Source organism: Parasteatoda tepidariorum, chromosome 10 (genome assembly GCF_982258835.1).
Source record: "Parasteatoda tepidariorum strain Cologne lab strain chromosome 10, Ptep-v5.0, whole genome shotgun sequence".
NCBI lineage: Eukaryota > Metazoa > Arthropoda > Arachnida > Araneae > Theridiidae > Parasteatoda > Parasteatoda tepidariorum.
This window is the reverse complement of record NC_141764.1, coordinates 42,717,514-42,743,004: the sequence shown is the minus strand read 5'-3', so window position 1 is coordinate 42,743,004 and position 25,491 is coordinate 42,717,514. Positions and strand designations below refer to the sequence as shown.

Genomic DNA, 25,491 nt, shown 5'->3' with positions numbered 1-25,491 from the left:
TTGCAAATGTTATGATTTCATCAATAGCTTCTATAATCTCGCACACTCTCTCCTCCGACAATACATTTGTATGAGTTAGGCTGAGAAAAAGTTCTTTAGCAATGAATTTAATCAATTAATAGGCAATATGTGGATTCCTTAAATTCCCTTGGCAAAAACTATTGTAAAATATATATCACACTTGAATTTTTGATTTCTTGGTGGATGGAGATGTCCCGTGGGGTTCAGGCCTGCAGTCACATCGTCCGGACTCTTTTCAAAATCTATGTATTTAATAATTCACGTATACATAGAAATGAAGATTTCTCTTCACTTTGGAAATTCACATACTTACGAAAAGAAAACTTATTTAGTAATATTCAGATTTTATTCTTCATTATATTTGTTTATCTTCACGTTTTAGACAATAGAATAATTAGACGAATGGATAGTGATAATTCCCTACAATGTTTTATCACTATTCTTAAACAAGTGTTATTTATTATCTCCAGGATAAATATTATATTAATATTGCCTTTTCTCCAACTGCGTCTATCACGCATGGTTATATGAAAGGTTTTGCATATAATAAAACATAATCATTAAAAAAAATGATAAAAAAAAGCATGCATCTACTCGTTAAATAGAGGAAAAAACTTTCCATTGAAAAAAAAAATCAATATTTTTTATTACTTTCTATCAAAAATATTTTTGTGTTAAATATAAATTATTCATGATATGTTCTTTAATAATGTCGAAAATATTCCAAATAAGAAAAAAAGTCCAATAACAGTTCTTACTTAGCAATTTGTTGCTTCATTATCGACATGTTAGAGATATTAAGAAAGTTACCAAATAATTTGAATGGTAACTCCTTTTGAACTTATGAAAGACCACACCTTGTTTTATCTCCAAAAGAAATGGAAGCAAAAAATATCTTCCATAGTTAAGCACCGCACCCATTTTTAAGTCATAAATGACGTGGTATAGGAAAGAAGTCAATCTTATTTGAAAAGTCTCAAACTTTAACTTGATTTATTGGAGATTTTCAGAAATAAGTAGAAACGGACTCCTTACTTTTTTGACAAGTGACGTTTTCTACAATATATAGCGATAAAACATGCTATTGCTGTAGTGACCGAAGATTGAAAAGCATATATGATAAAAGTTACTTTTAGAGGATTTTGAGTAGTATTGTTCAACATTCTTTACCGATAAGGAATAAAAAGCTCTATTTCTAAATTAAGGGTTTGTCCGTATATATGGTTATTGCTTTAATTATAGAGGGGTCAGTTATGCGATATCGTATGGTATTTACTGATGGTTGAAATGTTTATTTGGATAGAGAAGAATTAATAGCTAAAAGAACCATTACTCTTTTGGCAAGTTTTTTGCAATATATAGCCATTTAGCATGCTATTGCTGTAGTGTAAGTAAGCAAATTTTTCAAAGCATATGCAGAGTTCTCCCTAGGAATAAAAAAATGCAGAGTACATCCTCCCAGAAAAAAGCATTTTGCGTTTTGAAATGCCACCAATAAATTTTATCAAAATGTGTAAGATTATATAATAACTAAATTTGACCCATATTTCACAAAGTAATTCAGAGAAAATTTGAAGCTTTTAAAAAATAATTAAGGCACACTTCAAGATCTCTGTGTATAAATTTTCTCCTAAAAAGTAAACTAAAAAAAAAGAAAAATTGATAAACAATAATTTTGCTGTTTTTTAATATTTTAAACTGAAAATTAAGAAGAAATAAACATTTAATGGTGCATTTTTAAATAAAATGTATTTAAAAATATTATATAGTAAAATATAAAATCATTAAATATTCACTAATACTCCCATCCCTCCGAAAAAAGAAACTAATAAAAATTTAACCAGTAGAGAATAATCCAAACAAATTAAATATCTGTAAAAATAATTAAAAATAATTATTTATTCTATATTATTAATTTAATTTAATTGAAAAAATTAATCTTTCCAGTATTACCTAAACAATGATTTTTTTTAAACTGAGTTTTTAAACTAAAAATAATATAAGTACACAAAATGTATCTAGATGTAAGAGTACATATTTATATTTATTTAGAAAAATAAAACATTAAGCGTTTGAAAAAACATTGTAATAGTTTAAATAGAATTTTATATTTCGTCTGAAAGTAAAATGAGAAAAAAAAATTTTTTTTGATGAGCAAATATGAAGGAAAACTTTGAATTTTTTTTACTATATTAAATTTTATGTGTTTAAATTTAAGCTGATACTTATTGTTAAGCAATTGTATTGGTTGTTTTTAAATTTTAGTTACTGCCTGCATTTTTCAGTTTCTTGGAAAAAAATATACTTTATTTGAAAGAAATTGAAGCTTGGCTAATAATCTTTTCTAGTCGTACAATATGTATAAATACTTTAATCAAAATTAATGAAAGGGAAAAAGCTTGTGTGAATATATCTGAGGCCGAATATCCTACGGATTTTAGCTATATAACTAGGAAAACATAGGAAACATCATACTAAAATGGAGAAATGAAGCTAAAAATTAAAGTTAAATGATTATCAATAACTAAATCAATCAAAAGTTGACATTCTCAGAAAAGTTCTCACTAAAACAGGTTGATATGAGAATAAAGTTTTCTTGAAAAAATAATAAATCAGTATTTTTAAGGGATTGCGGCTTATTTTTTACAAAAAAAGGCAAGAAGGTCGCATTTATGGGGATTAAAAGTCCGCTCTTCCGCTCATCTAAAAACGCTTAGGGAGAACACTGGCATATGTGATAAAAGATACTTTTGGAAGTGCTTTTGAATAGCATCGTTCAACACTCTTTAGTGATCAGGAATGAGAAGTTCTATTTCTAATTAAGGTTTGTTCTTATATATTGTTATTGTTTTAATTAAGAGTGGATCAGTTGAAGAATTTACAGAAGGTTGGAGAATTAAGCCTAAAAAAGTAAACTGAGTGGAAAAGGTTAACTTTTTTTCTGATAAGTGAAGTTTTTAACGATATGCAGTAATAACACATACAGATGCTGTAGTTTATTTAACAGAATATTAAAAAGTAATGAAAAACTCTTCTGAAGAGCATTTTGACTTGTACTGCTCATTGGCCTTCGTCGAAAAGGAATGGTACTAATTGAATGCGCCTTCGTTGTACTGGGTTAAGAAAAAAATCAACAAATCAAAATCAGTACTGAACACTACGAAATCATGCACGAAACAGAAAGATAAATACAGACACAATTATGAATGGTAAAATAATTCCAACAACTTTTTATTTATTATTATTCATTGCCTTTCCCTGTGTCTATACGTTATTATATTTAGCGAAGCAAATTTTTAATTGCTCATTGCATCAAAATAAATATTAAATGTACTTTGTATTACTTTTTTTTAATGTATTATTTTTATATGTATAGTAATTTATTAAATGTATATTATTACATATTTCAAATTTACCCCCCCCCCAAAAAAAAAAAAAATTCTCCGGTAATCTTCGAATGCTTGTAATAAGCCTCTTTCTGCAATATCAACATTAAAAATGTATATTTCTGGTACAGTCTTAATCTGCACCAAATTTTCTCATAAAATACTTAGTCTCCATACTAGTATATTTAATACCCAGTAAAACTGCATAAATTACCATACTGCCAGTAGCGCATACAGGGTTGCCACAGGCGACAAAAATGCGACTGTTTGCAGCTATTTTCGACCTGAGGCAACTATAGCAACTTTTTTTGCTTGAAAAATCTAAAAAAGCAACAATTTTAAGGAAAAGGGGACTATTGGGAGACTTTTCTGTGCTTCTAGCGATGTTTTTTTTATGCATAAAATGGGTTAACAACCTGTAGCCCGCGGTAGCTTCTGAACATAATGATTTTTTTTTCTTAAAAAATAAAAAAAAAATTGAATTGCAAATTTGAGTTATCACTTTTTAATGAACTCAATTTGCAAATTGCGAATCTATTTTGTTTCTCAATAGCCTTTTCAACAGTTATTGCTACGAAGTTCTGATGATTTTAAAGAAACCTATTTTTAATACGATATTATGATGCGTGAATTTCGAATTTTAGTAATAACTTTTCAGTATATATATATTTGCTAAATCAGTTATTGATAAAAGGGAAAAATGTTTAGAAAGAGTATGCTTTTTTTTTAAAAAAAATTATTTTTTTGAATTAATTCTAGTATTTAAAAGTATTTAGTTTTCTGCAAATATACTAATTTCTTATATAAAAATTTAGTGCTAGAACACTAACGTTTATTTAAAAATTATCATATTGACCATCAACGACTAAATGGATCATGGTATATTACAATGAAGTCATTTAATAAAATTTTTGTAATACTATTGAAATTTTTTTGTTTTTATTTAGGCAACTACTTTCATAATTTTAGGAGACTACCTTTATGCTTTAGGCTACTAGAAGCAACTATTTTGTTCATTTTTTTCTGTGGCAACCTTGCGCATATTACCAAATTCGATTAAGCATCAGTGCCTTTGATAATAGTACGGCAGTTTTTTGCGCTTCTTCTAACGATTGATACCATTTATTCATTAATTTGGCTTTTTTAATATGTAGTTTACTTTTTAATTAGAGATGGAAATTATATCACCGAAATTATTTGATCATCATTGTCATCAAAATCATTCTATTTTTTAATAAAATAGCAAATATTAATGAATAATTTCTCATTTACTTGATCAAAACTACTACTTCTCACAAAAAAATCAATGTCAAAAATACTAATTATACTTGGTTTACTTTTATTATTTATTAAGGTAATTAAATATTGCTCTCAAGCGATTGAATTTCTAATTAGATAATTTGATTAATTTATTACTATTACTTCTAATATTTTCGTATTGTAAATATCACTTAATAATAAGAGTGATAATAAATTTCAAAAGCATCTTTTAAATCAGAAATTAAACTTCTGCAAGATTCGATCTCTTGGAAATAAAAACATTATATTTTCTAAGAAACGATTAGACAATGCAATAAAGTATTCTTATTTAAAGTTCGAAAATGGCATAGCATTAAAAGCATTTCACAAGGTCTTTTCTCTAATACATAGTTCCTAAAAATAATTTTTAGTTCTACATTTGGAAAAAAGCCAAGTAGACATTTATGACTCAATTACACTAATACTTAATAACGTGTCTCTAATCATATATGCGTGTGAAAAAACAATCATTCACACCTAACAGGAAGCTTGTAAGGCCTGATTTTTTTTACACTGTTGAGAATATTTATTGTAGGACTCACACCTCTTTTATAGTTCAAAAGCCACTTGGATGCCCTAGAATTGTTATCATGTTCAACTTTATATCACTCTATAAAAAAACAGTTCGGAATTTATTACACACTATTAAAAGACGAAAATGTTAGTCGATGAAAATAAAAATCGTTGTTTTAATAAGAAGAGTTTTATTAATGAAGAATGATCCAAAAAGGTTTTCAAAGAATATAATGTACAAAGTGTTGGGCAAAAACATAAAAACATGTCTACTTTAATTCTATGTAAATATTTTATGGCGTTTTATAATTTACATGCCTCAGCTATTACTGTCAGCAATACTGTCTTTAAGGTGGGTGAAATTTAGTTTATTTAGAGAAGAAATAACGATTTTTAAAGTCAAATTTATTGAAAATCTACTTAGGATTTTCGAATGATTAGATAAAAGAATCAAATTGTTAAAGTTCGAGTTAAAGAGTTTGCTGGATCGAAAGAGTAATTTTCTATTGATGGAATCAATAATACTAGTAGGAAAACCGTGGTATACAGCGATAGCTTTTAGGTAAATGAGATATTCACTGAGGAGAAAACTATTTGAACAAATTTTTAAGACCCAGAAAGACATATAGGAAGGTTCTTGTTTAGCGAACCAAAACTATAGTATGTTCATTTCAGTACTTTCAGTTGTGCTTTATTCTCGTTTCGTTTCTTTAGCCTTTAAAATCTTTGTTTGGAATGCTATTTTCCGATGCTGTTTTCATAATGACTGTCATCATCTTTATTCCTCACATGACAGCCTGTATTTTTATGCAGATGCTTAAGTTCTAAAAGTATGTGTACTTTTGGAACACACTTTTCAGAGACCAAAATACAATTCGATGAAATTAAAAATCGTTGTATTAATCAGAAGGGTTTTATTAATGAAGAATGATCCTAAATTTTTTTTGAAGATTATAATGTACAATGTGTTGGGCAAGAATATAAAATCACGTCTATGTTAACAATTTTTCTTTTAGCAGCAAATCCTTTGGAAAATTGCTGGCATAATCTGAAAGAGATTCAGCTTTTAGAAAGATGTTCTTTTACCATTGAAAATTTTGTTTCGGCCAAAATGAGAATATGAGGTTAAAAGCTTTTCTTCTTTTTTAATACCATTATAATTTAAAATATAAATATATAATATTTTTAAATATTGCTCCTTATGTAAATATTGCAACCCTATACCTTGTTTCCCAAATTGCTGATATTAAAGTTAAAAATAAAATGTTAACTTCTTCTCATCATTGTGTTCAATCAAAATTTTATATGTGTGCGACGGGCATTTCTAAAAGCTTAAAGTATAATAATAATAACTGTGCAAGCAGTTTGCTAAGTAAAATCTTTGAAAACATTAGCTGCTAAAGGAGAGATTGCTTATATAGAGGTAGTATAAAAGATTTTCTTCATATTTTTGTCAAACCCTTATATTTTCTAAATTTGCTTGGTAAATTACGTAATAATTAAACATGAAGGATAATTTAAGAAGGATATCCATGTAGGATAATTTAAGAAAAAAGATTTTCATTTATATTGCAAATTAGCAGTTGTGAGATGTTTATGATTAAGAAATTCTTGTATAATTTCTTAAAACTTTATTTTGATCAACAAAAACAATTACATTATATTTGGCTAAATAGTAACTAATGCTTAACATTACATGTACTTCGACTATTAAAGCATAAAGTACAAGCGATTGTATGTGCACTGTGGGAAATGAAAAGGGGTGCAGATAGATAACTGATCATTTAATTTGATTTTCAGGAACTAGTATACTATCTTAATGACTCGGAGGGTAGACCCTTAAATATGTGATTAATTAGATTAGATGATATTTTAAGTAATAAAATGAGGCACAGAAACAAATTTGTACTGAATAAATATACATGTCTTTCAGCGGACTAATACTTTTTGAATCTGGTATTATATGAAAATCTTAGTCAATAAAGCAGTCAGTCAAAACTTTGATACCTTTAATGCTGTAATACATATTTCTACTGGAATTTACCATGGTTTAAGAAATGATAAAATTTGACATGTACAACAGTTTTAATTCACGAGATGTTTAAAACTAGTAACAGCAAAAAACGATAAAAACATCAAATAATCTGCCTTTTTTTTTGGTAAATTATTGGGCACTATCTTTTAAAAATTTTTTTTACCTAAATTAAAATTTTCAAAAGCATATTAAATGATTTTATGTCTTGAATAATATTTTGCGGCAATCAATTGATATTTTTTATTTTAATTCCCCAGATTGGATAAATTTAAATTATACACATTTATATTTATAATTATTTAATATTTTCGACCCAAAAATTTGTGTTTCTGATAGCAATTGTCAAAAGTTGAGTTTAATTTCAAAATAAATTTTGAACATAATTGGTTGATCATTAATAATTTTATAAATATGTTAATTTATAAATACTTCTCGTTTGTAGTAGCTTATAATTTTCCTTTCAGTGAAATTTTGGGTTTTTGACACTTGTCAAAAACCTGATAAAATGGTCAGTTATCGAAAAATTTACTACCCTGCTAAAAACTAACACTCTTATGTAATATTTTTTTAAATCTATTTTCCGAAAGGAAAATATATTATTTGTTAAATAATACTTTTTTTTTAATGTCAAAGCAACATTAACTTGTCCATTTTTTGAAATGTCTGTTTTGATTTTAAGTCTTTACGTTCAAAATACAAATTATAGAGAAAAATAGTAATTTGGAAAAAAATGTGTTTTGAAATATAATTTATTCATTCAAAATTTATGATGTTAAGAAAGTAAATAGAAAATAGTTATAAATATTCTCAAATGAATGTTGAAATCTTTAAAATCCATTGCAAGATCTGGTTGGATATTTTGACTGAAGGAATCCGTTAGTTCAGTGTTCCCCAACCTTTCACAGCGGACCTGTCAACGTTTGATAATTTTATCGCGACCCGCTAGGGGGGGGGAGCATTGATTGTTTATATGTTAGATTATTTTGATTTTTTAATTTAATTGTATTTAAACATGCCTTCTAAATAAAATACAATTACACCAAAAAATAAATATAAAGTGATTTAACATTTAAACTTACTCGAACGTTAAGTGAATGAGAACCCTGAGCTTGTTTCTTTGCAATGAGACGATTCCATCTGGGGGTAATCGGAGACAATGATACATTATAAACATTAAAAAATTTATGTCACTACTTTCGGGGGCTTTTTTTTTTAAATAAATAAAATTTTAATGGAACACAGATATTTTTAATTTGGGGTTTAAACCTAGGAATTTAAATTCAGTTTCAGTGTAAAGGGCCCCCCCCCGGTACCATTTGATCCACGGACCGGTACGGGTCCTCGGACCGGGGGTTGGGGAACATTATGTTAGTTCACTTACATTAAAGAAATCTGGACATCTATTTTAAACATAAAAGTAGAATAATTAACAGCTAATGCGTTAAATAAATTTAATACCTTATAAACAATCTTTAGAAATGCCGACGATTAATTCTATCTAATTCTTATCTAAAATACTTCTATAATTCTTCTAAAGGTGGATAAAGTTATTTATCGTTACATTTAATTTTTAATTCTCCAGAAACCTTTTCTCTAATTATTTTCTTTCCCAACATTCTCCTCTAAAATAGTATTGGTCATTACCAGAAAACTTTTAAGGCACTCAAACAAAACTCCTGACATGTCAGAAGTTCAGCATTGGATAACGATTACGATGACAAACGGCGAACACTTTTTCCGCTAGGGGGCAGTGGAAAAGATGTACTAGAGTAAGGATGAAAGCAACTGATTCGTGGGACTCTAGTCCGAGAGAGGCGCGGGAAACATTTCAGAGCACTATTTATTGTCTCATGGTCAGCTGGTGCGCTTTCGCGCGTGTGTGATTGAATTTTAGTTCTCTTATAATTTTGACGTTTCATTTCTGCTTGAAAAATGGGATTAAGACTTGCATTAAGTGTTGTCATTTCTGTGATTTATATCTCGTGTAAGTATTAATTGATACGAAATTTATAATAATCATAAATCTTTAGTTATTGACAAATTTATCATAAAAAGCGCTTATAAGAAATTTATAAACTCCCGGGTCTTTTTATTTGGACAATAATGGAACAAAACTATTGATTAATCTATAAAAATGTTTTTTATACCAAAAAATCAGAAAAAGAAACGACAATAAAATAATAATTGTGCACTAACTGTACTTTGCCGGCAAAGTTTACCCTTTTAGTTTTAAAAGAATTTAATAAAATTTTTAAAGGGGAAAATGCATGTTATTTATGCAATTATTATATGACTACCCCCTGATCTAACTTTTTACTATTAAATCATTGTAGGAAAAAAAAAGAAAATACTATTTTATAGAAGCTTCAGCACACTACAATAGTTATGAATTATTTGCACAATTTATTTTATTCATTCTGTTATTCTAAGAGGAATCTTTCAGTTTAGTTATTGAACGTAAGTACACTTGAAAAAGGTTAAATTATCGTACTGTATGGTCATGAAACTTTTGGTAAAAAAATTACATAATTCTGGTAATAAAACCATATTGTGAGCTATTTAAATTATTAAGTAGGAACTTTTATTGACATATGGTAACGGTTAATCAGAAAATCAGGTTTTCAATATTATAATACTCATTACCACACATTCAGTAAGAAATACGAAAAAGAAAATTAAATATAACCGAAAAAATGGTTTTTATGGCATGCTCATGAAAATATTATCCCAGTTTATCGCATTTTATAAAATCATATTTTATTGTAATTTTACAAAAATAATTACTATATTCTGGTAGCTGAGACCATTTTTTTCCCTCAGGGCAGATATTGCTAAAAAACAAATACATGCTTTAAAAATAGTAGATATAAATGCAGATTTGAAAATATCTTATGTCCATGCATTTCAAAAAAAAAAGAGTTTGAATGAAAATGACAAAATTTTATAAACATTTCCTTTGAAATTCAAAAGTTTTATAATAATTTGAAGGTGTAAAGTATTTACAGAGATTTTTTTTTAATTTTTTTTATTTCCAATGAACTGCACAAGTGCGCACACATGATCAGACCTAGTGCGTTCGCCAGAAGTGGTATCCACTCTTTCAGGACCACCACAATGGGTGAGATACTGGTAATGTTAATTTGGACGTCTAGTTTCTGCCACACTAGATGGCAGCATCCAGGCTCTATTTGGATGCTAAAATGCACTAGGAATTTAATTTTTCCGGAAATGCCAAGAGCTAATAAGGCACTCCAGGGATCTTTTACATGCTGCATAATCATACGACATGGCCGCTGAGGATTTTCTGCGTCCCGAAAATCCGATGTCTGGGCCGGGGATAGAACCCGCAGACTTGGGCTCAGAAGGCCGACGACAAACCAACTTTGCACCCAGCCACAGTATTTACAGAGAAAAATATAAAGTTTAGTTCAAATGAAAAAAAAAAGGAAAAAATAAAATACGTAATTAAAATGATTAAAAAACAACTACAAATGGACGTTTTTAAGTAAAGAATCAGTTTCATTATTTCCATAAGAAATTTCAAGTGCATAAAATTTGTTATTGCAAAAAACTAAGACTTAAATTTATTTATATAATGGAAATTTATAAAATTATTTAAAATTATTATAAGAATTATCAAATATTAAATAAAATATTTAATAATTCTTATTAAATCATTTAGTAAATCTGAATAGACTAAACTTAATAGATTAAATTTAAATAGATAAATGTAAACATGTGTAGTTTTTAATTATTAATTCTGTTCATATCTCAAATTTCTCCAATGAGAAATACACATATTTTTATGTTTTTTATCGTCATCAAAAATTGTTCTTTTGATTATTGAAAAAAAAAAAAATTTAAATAAAAGTTCAAGCTAACCGTGATGGATGTTTATGTATAACAATTCCAGAAATAGTACAACATTTTAAGCTTAGTTAAAAAAAAAAATGCTTTTATATTTGATTAAATTCATTGAATATGTTCAGCTTCATTAATCAACAAGAACTTATAAGTGCTTGTGTACATGTAACTTTTCAAATTATAAGGAGTGGGACATTATATTTCCCGACCACATATTGCTTTAAATTTATAACTACAAATGAAAAGTTTAAAACCTTCATTTTTTTGGAAGAAAACTTTGATTTTACTTTTTAATGCCTAGATTCCTTAAGCTAATGTTAAATTCGTGAATTTAGATTCTTTTTTTCCTTACAAGCTACGAGAGTAATGAAATACATTACTTGATGATAGCTTAAATCTTCTAGCAAACATTTAGTGAAAAAAATGCATTTCACACTATGTTTTTCTTAACGTATTATATACATTAAAACATTACTGTACTTACAAAATCAAATAATATAAAACACATAAATCTTTAATAACTGTAAATTTTTCTCGAAACTCTATTTTTGTAAATATTTAACCTAAAATATAATGCTAAAGGTATGACGTTTTTAATTGCATATTCTTTAAGTTAGCAACAATTACTATTATTCGCCAGAAATAACTTTAGTCACATCGGCAAAAGTCATGAAAAGTCAGAGATGGGTCAAGGCTTCGAAGGATTTTACTTATAATCATTTGCACCCGATATTTCATCAAGTTGACTGCTAACATAAAATAACATGTTCAATTTGACATTTTTGTAGAAAAGTTGCTGCCTTTTAGTCAATATTTCTATCACAAGTATGTTATTGATACTCATATTTAACATCAAAATTTATCGATCTCGGAAACTGCTTTTTTAGGCATTCACGCACATCCTATTACAGCTCAAAACCTGTATAATCAACAGACTTGAAATCTTTCTCATAACAATTTTTGATGGTCGTGATCAAACAGTGGTTGAAACAGGGAAATCAGCATCTCAGTAATTCGATGGATTTCTTAGATTAAATCATCAGTCTAACTGTGGATGCAATAGACATGAAAAATTATAGATGCATGGTTTATATGATTATAAATGAAACCCAAGTGGTTATAAAGTTGAGAGGTGGTGTTAAACAGTATTCAATTTTGTTTTTCACAATTTATTTATAGCTTATCAAGTAAAAATTCGTTCAGTTTACATGAATCTTGCAGGATACTGAAATAAAGCTTAATGTTGAAAATAAAACCAGTGTAAAAAATGCATTTACAAATAATATTTACAAATTTACAACCCTAGCTATTTCCCTCACACCATTAAAAGAGTAATTTATGCTTCAGTACATTTTTTTGTACACTTTCAGTACATTTTCAAAAAAAATTTTTGATGGAAATTTGAATTATAATTTTAAATAGATGTTTATTTCATATTTTTTAACTCGATTGAATAAAAATTCTTAAAATAAGTTTATAATTAAAACAGAAAATATTACAGACTGTTTTATGACAAATATTTAAAACGCCTAAAGTGAATATTAATTTTCTAACATTAAAAAAAATCAATCAATAAATAAAAAACATTTATAAGGTATTGCCTGCTCTGTGTCAAGTGGAACAAAATTTATCTGTGATCTGTCTAGCACTAACTAATATAAACCTCATAACTCTCAAATAGTTTTGTCTGATAAAGATAGTTGAAGCATCACAATATTTCTTCCGTTTCAGCATTAAAATATTTTAAAATATATGTGCAAGAGGCTTTTAAAAGATATTAAAAGATCTGGTTTGGTTATTTCATAAGTAGTTTCTAAAAGGAAGATGCTTCTACTTTTTAAACAGTAACTCTATACATTTCAAAGATATTTTGAAATGCTGTAACTATTTCAAATACTACATATTTGTTACATTTTTCTAATTTAAACTGAGCTTAAATTTAAAAAAAAGATTGATAAAGGATGTTGTATATTTTATGTGCAACATCCTATATTATTTCAGATTATTAAACATGTAAATTTGTTTGGGATTGGTGGAAATAGTTCGAATACTGAAGCGTTAGTAACATTAAAGTAATAGTACGTACTTTAAATGGCGATTGAAATTCTGCATTCTTTGATACCGCTTCCCTATTTTAAAACAATCTTTATTTATACAAAAAATATGCTAACTAAATTTGAAAGAATGCATTTTAAATCTGGGAATTTTTTATGTAGAACATGTTCATCATACATATTTAGAAAAAAATTTCGATGCTTTTTAACATCACAAAGAAACTATGTTTTTTTAAAATTAAATATGCAAATAAATAAAAACAAGCTTTTTGTTTAAGTTTCTTGATTTTTTTAAAGCAATATAAGTTTTTTTAGTTACATTTAGGCGTAATTTTAAAAAGAAATTTGTGCATGGATTGTTTTTGAAAGAAGTTATTGGGAACTTCCAGAATATGTTAAAATGTTTGACAAGTTAAAATTTGCAAGATTGTTCTAAAAAGAATTATAGTAGCTTTTTTTTCTAAAATTAACGTAGCATTATTTAAAATATTTTTCATCACCTGTTTTACTATTAATTCTTGAAACAACCCTAGTTCCAACAAGTGTACCCTAGTTGCGATTTTTTTAATTTAATGACTAGACATTACAGGACAGTATTATTTGTTATTTCTTTACATTTATATTTTGGCATCCCATTATTTGTGTATCATATTATAATAGTACCTCAATTTTTTCTTAATTAAGAAAAGAAATAGGTCATTTGATAACTGTATATTGAAATTTAATAACTTATAGCTAAAAAGGAATTCAAACTTTACTTACACAGACTGAGATAGGCAAAAACAGTTTTACATTACTTGAGAAGAAAAGAAGATTGATTTTATGATTCTTTTAAAACTTAGGAAAAAATAATATTACAGACAATGGAAAATTATATAATTTTAATTATAGCATTAAAAATTATCATCTAAAAAATAAAAAAAATAAAGAACTTACAAAAAAAATTCTTTTTTTCTCTTATCAATAAACTGCCAAAAAGTGTCTCTGTCTTTAATATTTTTCTAATCCAGAAATATTCATTACAAAAAGAAATATGGACTCTTATTATGTTCACTTCTATAAAGTTTTTCTTCTTAAATTAGTTAAAACATTTTATAAAAATTCAAAAACACCGAATAATGAACACAAACTTTTTTTTACAGATTTTGTTTCCTTTATAGTGTAGGAAAAAACCGTTATTTAAATTATTGAATTCTCGTTAATTTTACTATATTTTAAAAGATTCATAAACTTTCCTTTTAATCTTTTTAATCCTAGTATTTATGCACCATAATAGTAATTGCAATTTTTATCACTATCTATAATATAGGTCTCTTAATAACTTTATAGTGCAATTTGATGAATAACAGTTTAAAAATAATCCGTAATTTACTTAAATAGACTTAGATTAAAATTGCTGAATTGACTCCCCCTTAAAAAGATAAGAATATTAATCTTATAACTATTCTAAAACTTGGAATGTTAATCATATAAATCTTATAATGTTCTAAGCTTAAGAATTTTTTTAAACAATTTAAAAATAAATAGTTTAAATAATGCATTAAGCATTATCTTCCAAAAGGAAAAAATAAAGGCTTTATAAAGGAAAATGTATTTTTTTTCACTTAACAATAAATTATTGAAATATTTCTAATATATTATTTTATTAAGAAAAATGCATTACAAAAAGAAATATTACATTTCCTTTTGTAACTTTCTGAAAAACTTGAAAAACTTCACTAAGTTAAAAAAAATATAGAATACCGAACACAAAATTTTGTATCAGATTTTAGTTTCAAATTTAAAATAAAAGTAGTTAATAAAATATCTGACTTCTTGTTGTTACTTTAAAATATTCATAAATCTGAAAGAAGAAGGTTATTTAACTACCGCTGAGATTTTAATGAAATATATTATAGTTTTTTCGAAATTGGATATTGATTATTTTCTAAGATATATTTAAAATAAATAATAAAAACTGAAGTGACGTTATCAGAAATTTAATTACCAAATAACTACCTTTAGCATATCGGAAGAAAAGAATTTTTTTAAAAGAAAAAGCAATTTCAATTAAGTTTCTCAGTTTCTGCTCTTTATCTAAAGTTTAACAAATAATTTCGATACTCAGAAAAATGTTGATGCTATTATTTCAGTTTTAAATAAAATGATTTCTTGATTAATTTTATTAGATTTACAAAACGTCTAACTAATAAAGGAATAAATTGAAGTTTTTCTTCCGTTATTTTTATTTCAAAAGTGTAACTCGAATATAGGTATTAATATGGCTTTTATTAATTATTAATGTAGCAATTAAAATAATGCAGTTTCTGGTTTCATTTTAAACACCAATGTTGTTCAAAAGAATCTAATATATGTTGGTACCTAATTTTGAAACCCAGGATACAGCAAAAAATGACGGATGAATAATAATTTTAAAAAAATGCGAAAATAAAGTTTCTAGTTAAGGCTAGATTAAAACAGTAAAAAACAAAAGCAAAATAAGCATTAGCGAAGCTTTATCTAAGATGAAATTTATAACAAGCATTGTATTTTAATCTTTAAATCTTATCAATTCCATAGAAAATATTTACTTGTATTCTATAATTGAATAAAACTCTTAAGCTATTAACTATTTTCCTTAAACTTTCTTTGCTTTTTGTTAAAAAAATCTAGCAAATATTATGACGTTTACAATTATCTGCATGAGTAAATGTAAGCCTAAATTTCAGACATAATTCGCTTGATTATTTTAACTAGAAAAAATAATTTCTGATTCTGTACTTTCTTTATTATTCTTGCATTGTTCTATGTTTCAAAATGGGAACATATAACATGTAAGACTGAGACTTAAAAAACATAAATAAAATTATTTGCCTTTTATTTACCAAATTATTAAATTATCAGTTATCAAAAATGTGTGAAACGTTTTTGACCAATTAAGTACGGTCTATATTATATTTTTTAATATTTATTACTATTTTCATATTTTTCATAAAATTTTTAATTTGGGACAGATAATAGATACTAAATTTAATAACTTTGTTACTAAATTAGTTATTAAACTTTTGTTTAATAACTAGCTGAAAATGTTAATAAAACAAAAAAAAATGAAAAACTTACTTGCGAAACTGATTAAGATGGACGCTGAGAATTGAGAAAACATAAAATGGCACCCTTAAACAAAATATCAGAAATTAATTATTCAAACTCAAATAGCTAAGTGTTCTAACTAGTAATTATAATTGGAAAACCATATTACAGGAACAGAAAGATGGGATATTTTATTCCGTTTTAATGCTATATGGAAACAATATAAGTGGGTCATAAAAGTTCAATCGTTGCATCAGGGGTAAAAGCCGATTTTTCGATTATTTTCATGAGTAAGATTTTTGTTAATTTCTGTTTATTCAGGAACTGTTTCTTATTCAATGTAGAAAGGAGTTAAACTAATTCACAAACTAATTAAGAGTGAAACTAATGTAAATTTATAAAATAAAAATTATTAAAAAATGATCTTTTTCACTGAGTTCTCATTTCTAAAATAAATTAATCACTATAAAATTATCAGATTTCTATTTTTTTTAGTTTTTTCTGTACTTTGTTATGGACTGGAGGAAAAAAAGCGAAATGTTTTCCTTTCAGAGATTTTTACCTTTGTCTGGTCTGCGCTGTTGCACCCATCTGTGTGCTTTCATTATCAAAACTGCTATTTATTTTTCATTGCTTTCATATTCTGGCAATTCACTTGCAATACTATAATACTTTTTTAATAAAAAAACTTTTTAATTTCTTTACTGCATTTTGAATAGGTTAGTTATATAACTTTGTAAATTTGCATTGACGTAAACAATAAACTTGGCAAGTAACTAAAAACAAGTCAAAAAAAATGATTAACATTACATAATGGGGAATAAATGCATCTTAATGCATCTTATCCCATAAATGCATCTTAAACTAATTCAACATTTTTAACAAATCATACTTTTGCATACCTTAACGTCACGTTTTTAAAGAAATAGTAATATTGCGAAATATTTATCACAAATCACAACACATTCAACATGTGTACAAAATTACCTTATTGTATAGTAATAGCATTTGAGGTAAAAAAATGTAAACCAAAATATACAGTATGTAAACCATACATTTAATAACGTTTTTAGTTTATATATTAATGGTTTATACAGAATTCAGATTATAAAAATGACTGTTCATATTACCTTACACTTAGTGAAAAGGTATAAAACTAAAAAGTAAATTTAACCAAATAAATGATTTTAATACAAAGCTCTAAGGTATCAGGATAAAATTATTAATTTTTTAGCCCATTATAAAACCATATTTTAATGTTCACCAAAATTATTAAAAAAGTTCTTTGGTAAAAATTACAGAGTTTTTGTGTTCCCATAAAGCGCGAAGTTCGTTAAATTGGTACCATACTCTTTCAGAAGAAATCATTTTTTCGCAGTTTATAGTTCTAGTTACTGTTGAGGTTCTATTAAATGATAATTGAGGTTCTGGAACTAAGTCACTAGAACTCAGGTTATAGTAACTGATAACACAAAATAAAGGATAAAGTGAAATTGCATTGTTTTTAAACAAAACTAAATAGATGTTGTTAAAAAGTAAAGAAGACTTTGGAAAATGACGAAAATTAATTGAAAAATTCAAAAGATCGAAAAAGTATAGTCAAGCATAATAAAATTTACTTATTATTGATGAGTAAACTTACTTATTAAATATTTTCTCACCTCAAGCTTTAAAATTCCCCATTCCAATTCCCCATTTCCATTCTAAATTTTATTATTTTCTATTAGAACAATTTATAAAAAATAGTAGTTGAACATTAAAAAAGAAAAAAAAGAGATTTTTTTCTTACCAGTAAATGGCCTAAAAGTGCTGATTGATGTACAAAAATCAACAGTAAAATTTGATTTCTCTATATAAAATTTTTTGCAGTTGTTGCATTGTTCAACTTAACATTACATTTCGTTAAGAAAAAACTAAAAGATTTAATAGCTTGCAACTTCGAATTTATGAAGAAAAATGTACAAGAATTACAATAGAAAAGTAACATTTAATAATCATTCCGAGCATTCTTAACTGTTAAACTTAAGGAAAAAATTACTATTATGATGGCTGCTCTGCAATCAAAAATAATGCAACTGAGGAATTGAGACTTGACGTGGTAAAAAGGCTATTTTAATTTATATATTTAACTTTATTTTAAGTTTTCTTTTATAATTTCTATTAGTTTCGAAATTAAATACAATTTTAAATGCATTTTTTATTTTTTTTTTTTTTTACTTTTTGCGTTTTGTTTTGCTCCGTAAAAATTATAAGGCTTAGAAACTTTGAATTTCATAGATTTGTAGAAAAAAAGAACAAGGAGTTTGATAAAGTACCAAAATAAAAAGCTATTAATATTTCGATTATAATCAATAATTAAACTTGCAGCAAAAGTCATATAACTGATGATAAGTTCTGATTAAAATTCACCTCCAGAGCAGCAATTGAACGTGCTTGGAAGGTTATTTTCAATTATCAACTTAGTAAGAATTTTATTGTAAAACTATTGCATTATTCAAAGCTTTTCTGCGATTTTCTGCGATTGCCATAATTTTTCTATTATTGTAAAAAAGTAAAAATTTTCAGGTCTCCATTATAAGCTAGATCTTGGCTTGATATTAAAGGTGACAAAATGAATAAATAAAATAGAAAGTAAGATATCTGTAATACTTTTGATAAAAATCTTAACATTGATATCAAAATTTTACTTTCCTATTGAATGTGGAATTTTTCTCTATTGTTTGAGTAATTATTGATCATCTAATTTTGGAAACGTCATCTCCTCTTGTAAAAGAGGAAAAAAAACATACTATATTAAAACAACAAATGTTGATGTAGATTTTTTTTTATTTTCAAGCATTAATAGCTTACTATAAGGACAGTGCAATTCTCTTTTGACTTATGTCATGCTTCTTAAATATCTAATTTAATTATATTTTTAAAATTTATAGGAAAAGAATCAACTAATTGTTTTAATATGTTCTTTTAAGATTGTATCACACATATACTTTAATATGAAATTAGCACTTTTCTTGTTTACTATTCCCAGCACAAATCAAAATAAAAATAATTAAGTTTTAACAAAGTAAAAAAAAATCTAAGATTAATAATAGAAAATTTTCCACTAAGAGAAAAAAGAAACTTAGTTTCTTAATAATAATAATGTGGTTGTAATAATTCACTAAGTAAAAAAAAATAATGTTTTTTTCTCATGAAATAGGAATAGAAAACTATCGTATCTCCAATTATGAACCCTAAAAATTTTCGTTAAAAAAAAAATAAACTATGAAAAAGTATATATTTCAAGTTTTTGTTTCACTGTATAAAAATGTTTTCACATAATGCTCAGGAAGAATATGCAGTTGTGAGGTTTGCTTTCAGTTAATAAAATTTATTCCATCGAGAACACCAACGAAGAAGAAAAAACTTTAAAATAAAAAAGAATTAAGACTATAAATTCTTTTCAACTGCAGAGAAATGCAACTATATCGATGAAATGAAATAAATACAAAAATACAAAGAAATTTATGACGTTGCATACGTCAATTTTCCTTGTTAAAGTTGTACTGCACCGAAATGGATGATAATAAAATCTGGGGATTTTCACAAATTGAATGAAAGATGCTCAAAATGAAACATTTCAAATAAATCGATGTGTATGTATTGTGTTTAATACGAAACTTCAGTATACAAACTTATAAGTATTTTGAATTTACAGAAAAAATATGTTATAGAAAAAAACTTTTCGTGAGCCACCCTTTTTAATATTTATCATAGTATAAAAAAATTATGATAATTTGTATGTCATTCATAGTTCTGACGTCCTTCTGTAAAAAGATACGTCGTTTTAAGATTTTAACCATATACTTTCGGTTCTTGCAAAAGGTATAAGTAATTAGAAAGTTAAACTTTCAAAGGTATAGGGAGTTAGAATGTTGAACGTTCATAAAAAAATTATGATTATGTATCTCATTCATAGTTCTGACAAATTTGATACATAAATAATTCGCACATGTATGTAAAACCTTTATTAATTTTTTTCATGCGTTTCACATATGGAGATTAATTTTTTTAAACAGAATTTCTTAACATTATAAATGCAATTACACTATATTACTTACTTATCATTACTATTATTATTATTACTTTTCTTATCATTTTAAATTTAATTACTATAACGACTCGAATAAATTGTTGTTCGCTTTATATCAGACAGATGTGTTGTAAACATTGTATTGAAAGAAATCTATATGTTTATATATATATTTTTTTATAATTTTTAAAATAATACTTATACGCTGAGCTTATTTATACATCAAACTTATTTATTTTTAACTTAAAAACAGCTATGTAGGCTACGTTTACTGCAAATATAGATGGTAATAATTGTATTAATTAACACACATTTATACAGTAAAAATCAAAAAAAAAAAAAAAAAAAAAAATAAGCATCGCTTTAAGATTTTAACCATATACTTTCGGCTCATGCAAAAAGGTATAAGTAGTTAGAAAGTTAAACTTTCAAAGGTATAGGGAGTTAGAAAGTTAAACGTTCACAAAAAAATTATGATTATGTATCTCATTCATAGTTTTGACAAATTTGATACATAAATAATTCGCACATGCATGTAAAACCTTTATTAATTTTTTAATTCGTTTCACAGATGGAGATTAATTTTTTTAAACATAATTTTTTATCATTATAAATGCAATTACACTATATTACTTATTTATAATCATTATTATCATTATTACTTTTCATATCATTATAAATTCAATTACTATAATGACTCAAATAAATTTTTGCTAGCTTTATATCGGACAGATGTGTTGTAAACATTGTATTGAACGAAATCTATGTCTTTAAATATATATTTTTTCATAGTTTTTAAAATAATACTTATACGCTAAGCTTGTTTATACATCAAACTTATTAATATTTAACTAAAACACTACTATGTCGGCTACGTTTACTGCAAATATAGATGATGATAATTGTATTTATTAACATATATTTATACTGCAAAAATCAAAACGATAAAAAAGAAACGTCGCTTTAAGATTTTAACCATATGCTTTTCGTTCATGCAAAAAGGTATAAGAAGTTAGAATATTAAACGTTCATAAAAAAAAAGGAAAATGGGTTAACTAAATTATCATTTTAAATATTGCATATTTTAAAAATTTCTCTCCTGGATAGTTTTTCAAAAGATAAAAAAACAGAAACAGTCTGTAAGTAAGTAGTCTATGAGTAAATAAACTTCTTTAGTAGTCTATTAGTACATAAACTTTCCTTAGCGAACAATTTTCCCTCCCCCGTTTTTATAGTTGAAGTGACATTGAGAAGATAATGGGTTAGTAAAATATTGGTTCATATTTAATTATTTTTTATTATTATGCCACATTACATAACGCGTTTATCACTTAACGTTCTTTTAAAAGAATTCGCATTTTTTAATAGGTCTTAAAGTGGATTTTAACACCTTTTAGACAGGGTTGGCAGGTTTTTGACATGTGACAGTTTTTGACAGTTTAAACCATGGTTTAAACTGTCACGTCAAAAACCTGACTGTCAAAAATGTCAAAAAATGTCAAAAACCTATATGCATATGTAAAATTTAATTAATACATAAAATTTATATATTTTTTATAAAGGATAGTGTTCCTAAATATGTTCTAGAAAAAATAAATTTAAAATTTTGAAGAAACACAGTTATTTTGAATAGTAACCAAAATCTTGTACTTTTGAAAGCTCACATCTTTTGTAATATTATGTATTCATTTTCATGTGTTATTGAAAATCTGCAGTGATATTATTAAGAAATTTATTTATAACCAAATTTAGTGTATAGTATAGATTATACTAAAAATTAGACATTTTTAAAGATAAACGTTAGCAGTTTTGCACATTAGACATCTTTTAAGGAAAAATCTTTTTAATATTCTTTTAAATCTTCTTAATAATCTTTTTAGCATAAGACAATACAAATTTAAGTGCTTTCTGTTAAATACACAGAGTAGTTAGTGTCGATTTACAGTATATTCAGCCTATTCATTTACTATGCTGAAAATTTAGTTTATCCAAATACTTGTGAATTTCATTTTGCTGAATACTATATACATAGTTTTGTTGAATATCTAAATATTCAGCTGTTGAATAATTACTTCTTGCTTTCAAGATATTCATTATTTGTATTCTTAATACAAGTGGGGGAAAAAATTAAGAGGTAAAAATTGTTTTAAAATGATAAGTCAGGGGTCTGTTTAGAAGAAATTTGGGTCCGTTAACGGACCCTTCACAAAATATCTTTTCATAAAAACGGACCCTTCACAAAATATTTTAATTTAAAAACGGACCCTTCACAAAATGATTTTTCTTTTAATCGGATCCTTCACAAATTTGTTTATCTTCATTATTATTTTGTTAATCGAATAAACCCTTTCCAGGGCAGAAAACAAGAAAGATGGATGTAAACTAAATAAGTTTTGTCTTCGGCAGACGATTCTTCCATTATTCGTCCGAAACTAATATTCTGCGTTCAGCAGTATAGGCTAAATACCAAATATTTGTATGTTGCATCTCTAATTTAGAAGCAGCAATTGTTGTTTATTTTTTAAAATTTCATTTTTTTAATTATAATTTTACAGCATTGAGCATAATCTTGTATATCTTTACAATTTATAAACTCCTTGAAAAAGTTTTTCTTTTTGCAATAACGGACCCTATTTGCACAAATTCATAAAAGCGGACCCTGTTTGAAAGAATGTGAGTAATTTTTTCACAATTTCACGAAAAACGGACCCTTCACAAAATGTCTGGACAGACCCCTGTAAGTGTAATAATTATAAATAAATATAATAAACAATATGAATTATATTTATCATTATTCACAAATATAACTACTTTTAAATTCAAATTAACAATCTGGATAATAAAGATATTCGGTATAACATTAAAATTTTTTTTCATACACTTGTATCAAGTTTGTATTTATACAACATAACTTTAACCTTATAAATATTAGTTATATGTTCCTTATATGTCAAAAATGCATAGTAATAAACTTTTAATTTTCTTAAGTATCAAAAAAAAATTTTTTTTTTTTTCAAAATATAAATATTTAAAAAAATTTTGTGCAAAATTTTTCTGCACATGCATTTGAATATAAATTTCTGAGATTTTAAATCTGTTATTTTACCTTAATTTTAATTAAAAAATATTTTAAAACCTGCTGATTACCTATAGTATAATTAAATTTCAATATAATGCATGGCAACTGTTGGTAGTTTTGAAGTTTATATATTTTTTTGGCAAACTTTAGTTTTTGACATTTTTGACGGGTTTTTGACGGTTTAAACCAGTATTATACCCTTGTCATGTCAAAAACCAGTTTTTGACGTCAAAAACCCAACCCTGCTTTTAGATGATCTGATAAAGTGTTTAAATTTTTAACGATCTTCATTTTTATATTCTGGAGAACAGAAGTAAATGAATAAACAGTACAAAATGATTAACTTTGAAAACTCTCAACTACTTATTAATTAAAATAATGTTATTATAAAATATTTCGACTTAAAAAGTGTCTCGTTACTTCAAAATAATTAAAGTGACATTTTTACTCATGATAAATGGCTTAAAGCAAGTTAGAGAACAATTTTGATGCAACTTAGAAATATTTTATTACGATGACATTTATGGCTTGTAAACAGAGAAAAATGCCTTGCCTCATTAAACGAACATGTCTTTGAGCTTTTTAAATTTTATTTATTTTGTAAATAACTTCAGATATTTGGCATATTTTTCTTAATCATTAAAGAGACTTTTAAACATAAGTTTTCCCTTTTTTGTTACGCTTTAGAAGTTATTATATGATGGTAGTATTTGAATAGTTGCCTAATTTAAAGGACTGAAATGTTTCAATTTTAATAAACATATTTTTTCCTAGATTTTTCATAAATATGTTTGTTTCCTTTTATTTAGAAGTAGAAAAAGAATCAATGTGAACTAGTTATAGAATTACGGTGGGTTGACTGAAATTACCATAAAAGTCGGCTAATTCAATACTGCGAGATATTTGATGTTTCTATTGAGATTTTTGTTCTCCGTTGCTTATTCCTGCAAAAATATTATATAAAAGAAAATTACTATAGAAAAAACAATAAGAACGATAGAAAAAAACGATTTAAATTACGATAGAAATGTTTCTTTACAATTTATAAGTATGGATTTTTATTGAAAGCTTGACGTTATCTACAATTAAAAAGATTCCCCACCCTCCAAAAAAAACTAAGTATTTAACCAGATATTTTAACCCTTTCTAAGGCCGTGCTAAGTATATTTATCACCACTATAACTTTGGTACGCCATTTGTTATTAACATCAGCTCTGATGAAGTAATATTGAATAAAATTGGTTTACAATATGTCTGTTTTTAAGGATTGTAAAATAAGTAATATTATATAATTCCTTTTTCAACTTGGAGTATTTATAAAATTTATTTTACAAATTGAAAGAAATGAAAATAATTAAGTCTCTTACTTTTTCTTTACTTCTTACTTTCTTATTACATCTATCGAGTAGTAATAAAAATACTTAAAACAAAAAATGCTAAAATACAGATTAATTTTATCAACTAATCTAAATGAATTATTTCATCTAAATTCGAAAAGTATTTTAATGTAACCTTGCTAGAAATAAATGGCCCCGTTAAAGTGTTAAGGGAGAAAAAAAACTTTAAGATCTCATAACCTCAGTTAATAAATATTTTTTAAAACTAAAATAAGTTTTTATAATGTATGAGAGATTTTGTGTCCACCTCCCGTTAGCGTGAAGATTGCTTAATCTATAATAGTAGGGAATGGAACTTAATAGCTTCAATAAAATGAAACAAATATTAACGCAAACTTAGAAAAGTAAATTTTTATATTTTTGATTTTTCTCCATCTGAGAGATGTTTTAACTTGAGAAATTTTATAAACTTGTAAGTGCTTTTAGATCAGCATATTGTAGAGAAGCATTTTTTTTTCTAAAATGAAAGATAGCATCTCATAAAAAATAATGTGGTAATTTATGTGGCATGATGCTTCATTAATGCTGTTCTACGAATTGAAGAACGTTGAACATACAGGTTTATGAAAAAATAAACTTAGAAAAGGCGGAAAAGTAACTAATCTTTAAAAGTAAAATTGCAGGTTAATTTTGCTTGAATCATACATACATGAATATTCCGTTTTACTCCAAATCGGAGCATAGAGCTCTTATCATTGTTAA

The 25,491-nt window shown here is 25.9% G+C and overlaps 1 protein-coding gene across 1 annotated transcript in view; it reads left to right on the top strand.

Annotated features, from left to right (window-relative positions):
• Window positions 1–9,041: 9,041 nt before the first annotated feature.
• LOC107441526 (cell adhesion molecule Dscam1) overlaps window positions 9,042–25,491 on the top strand; it is a 417,585-nt gene continuing 401,135 nt past the window's right edge. The window contains 1 exon segment of the mRNA XM_087153704.1: window positions 9,042–9,238. Within this exon segment, the coding sequence (XP_087009830.1) occupies window positions 9,187–9,238 (52 nt within the window). The 5' untranslated portion in view covers window positions 9,042–9,186.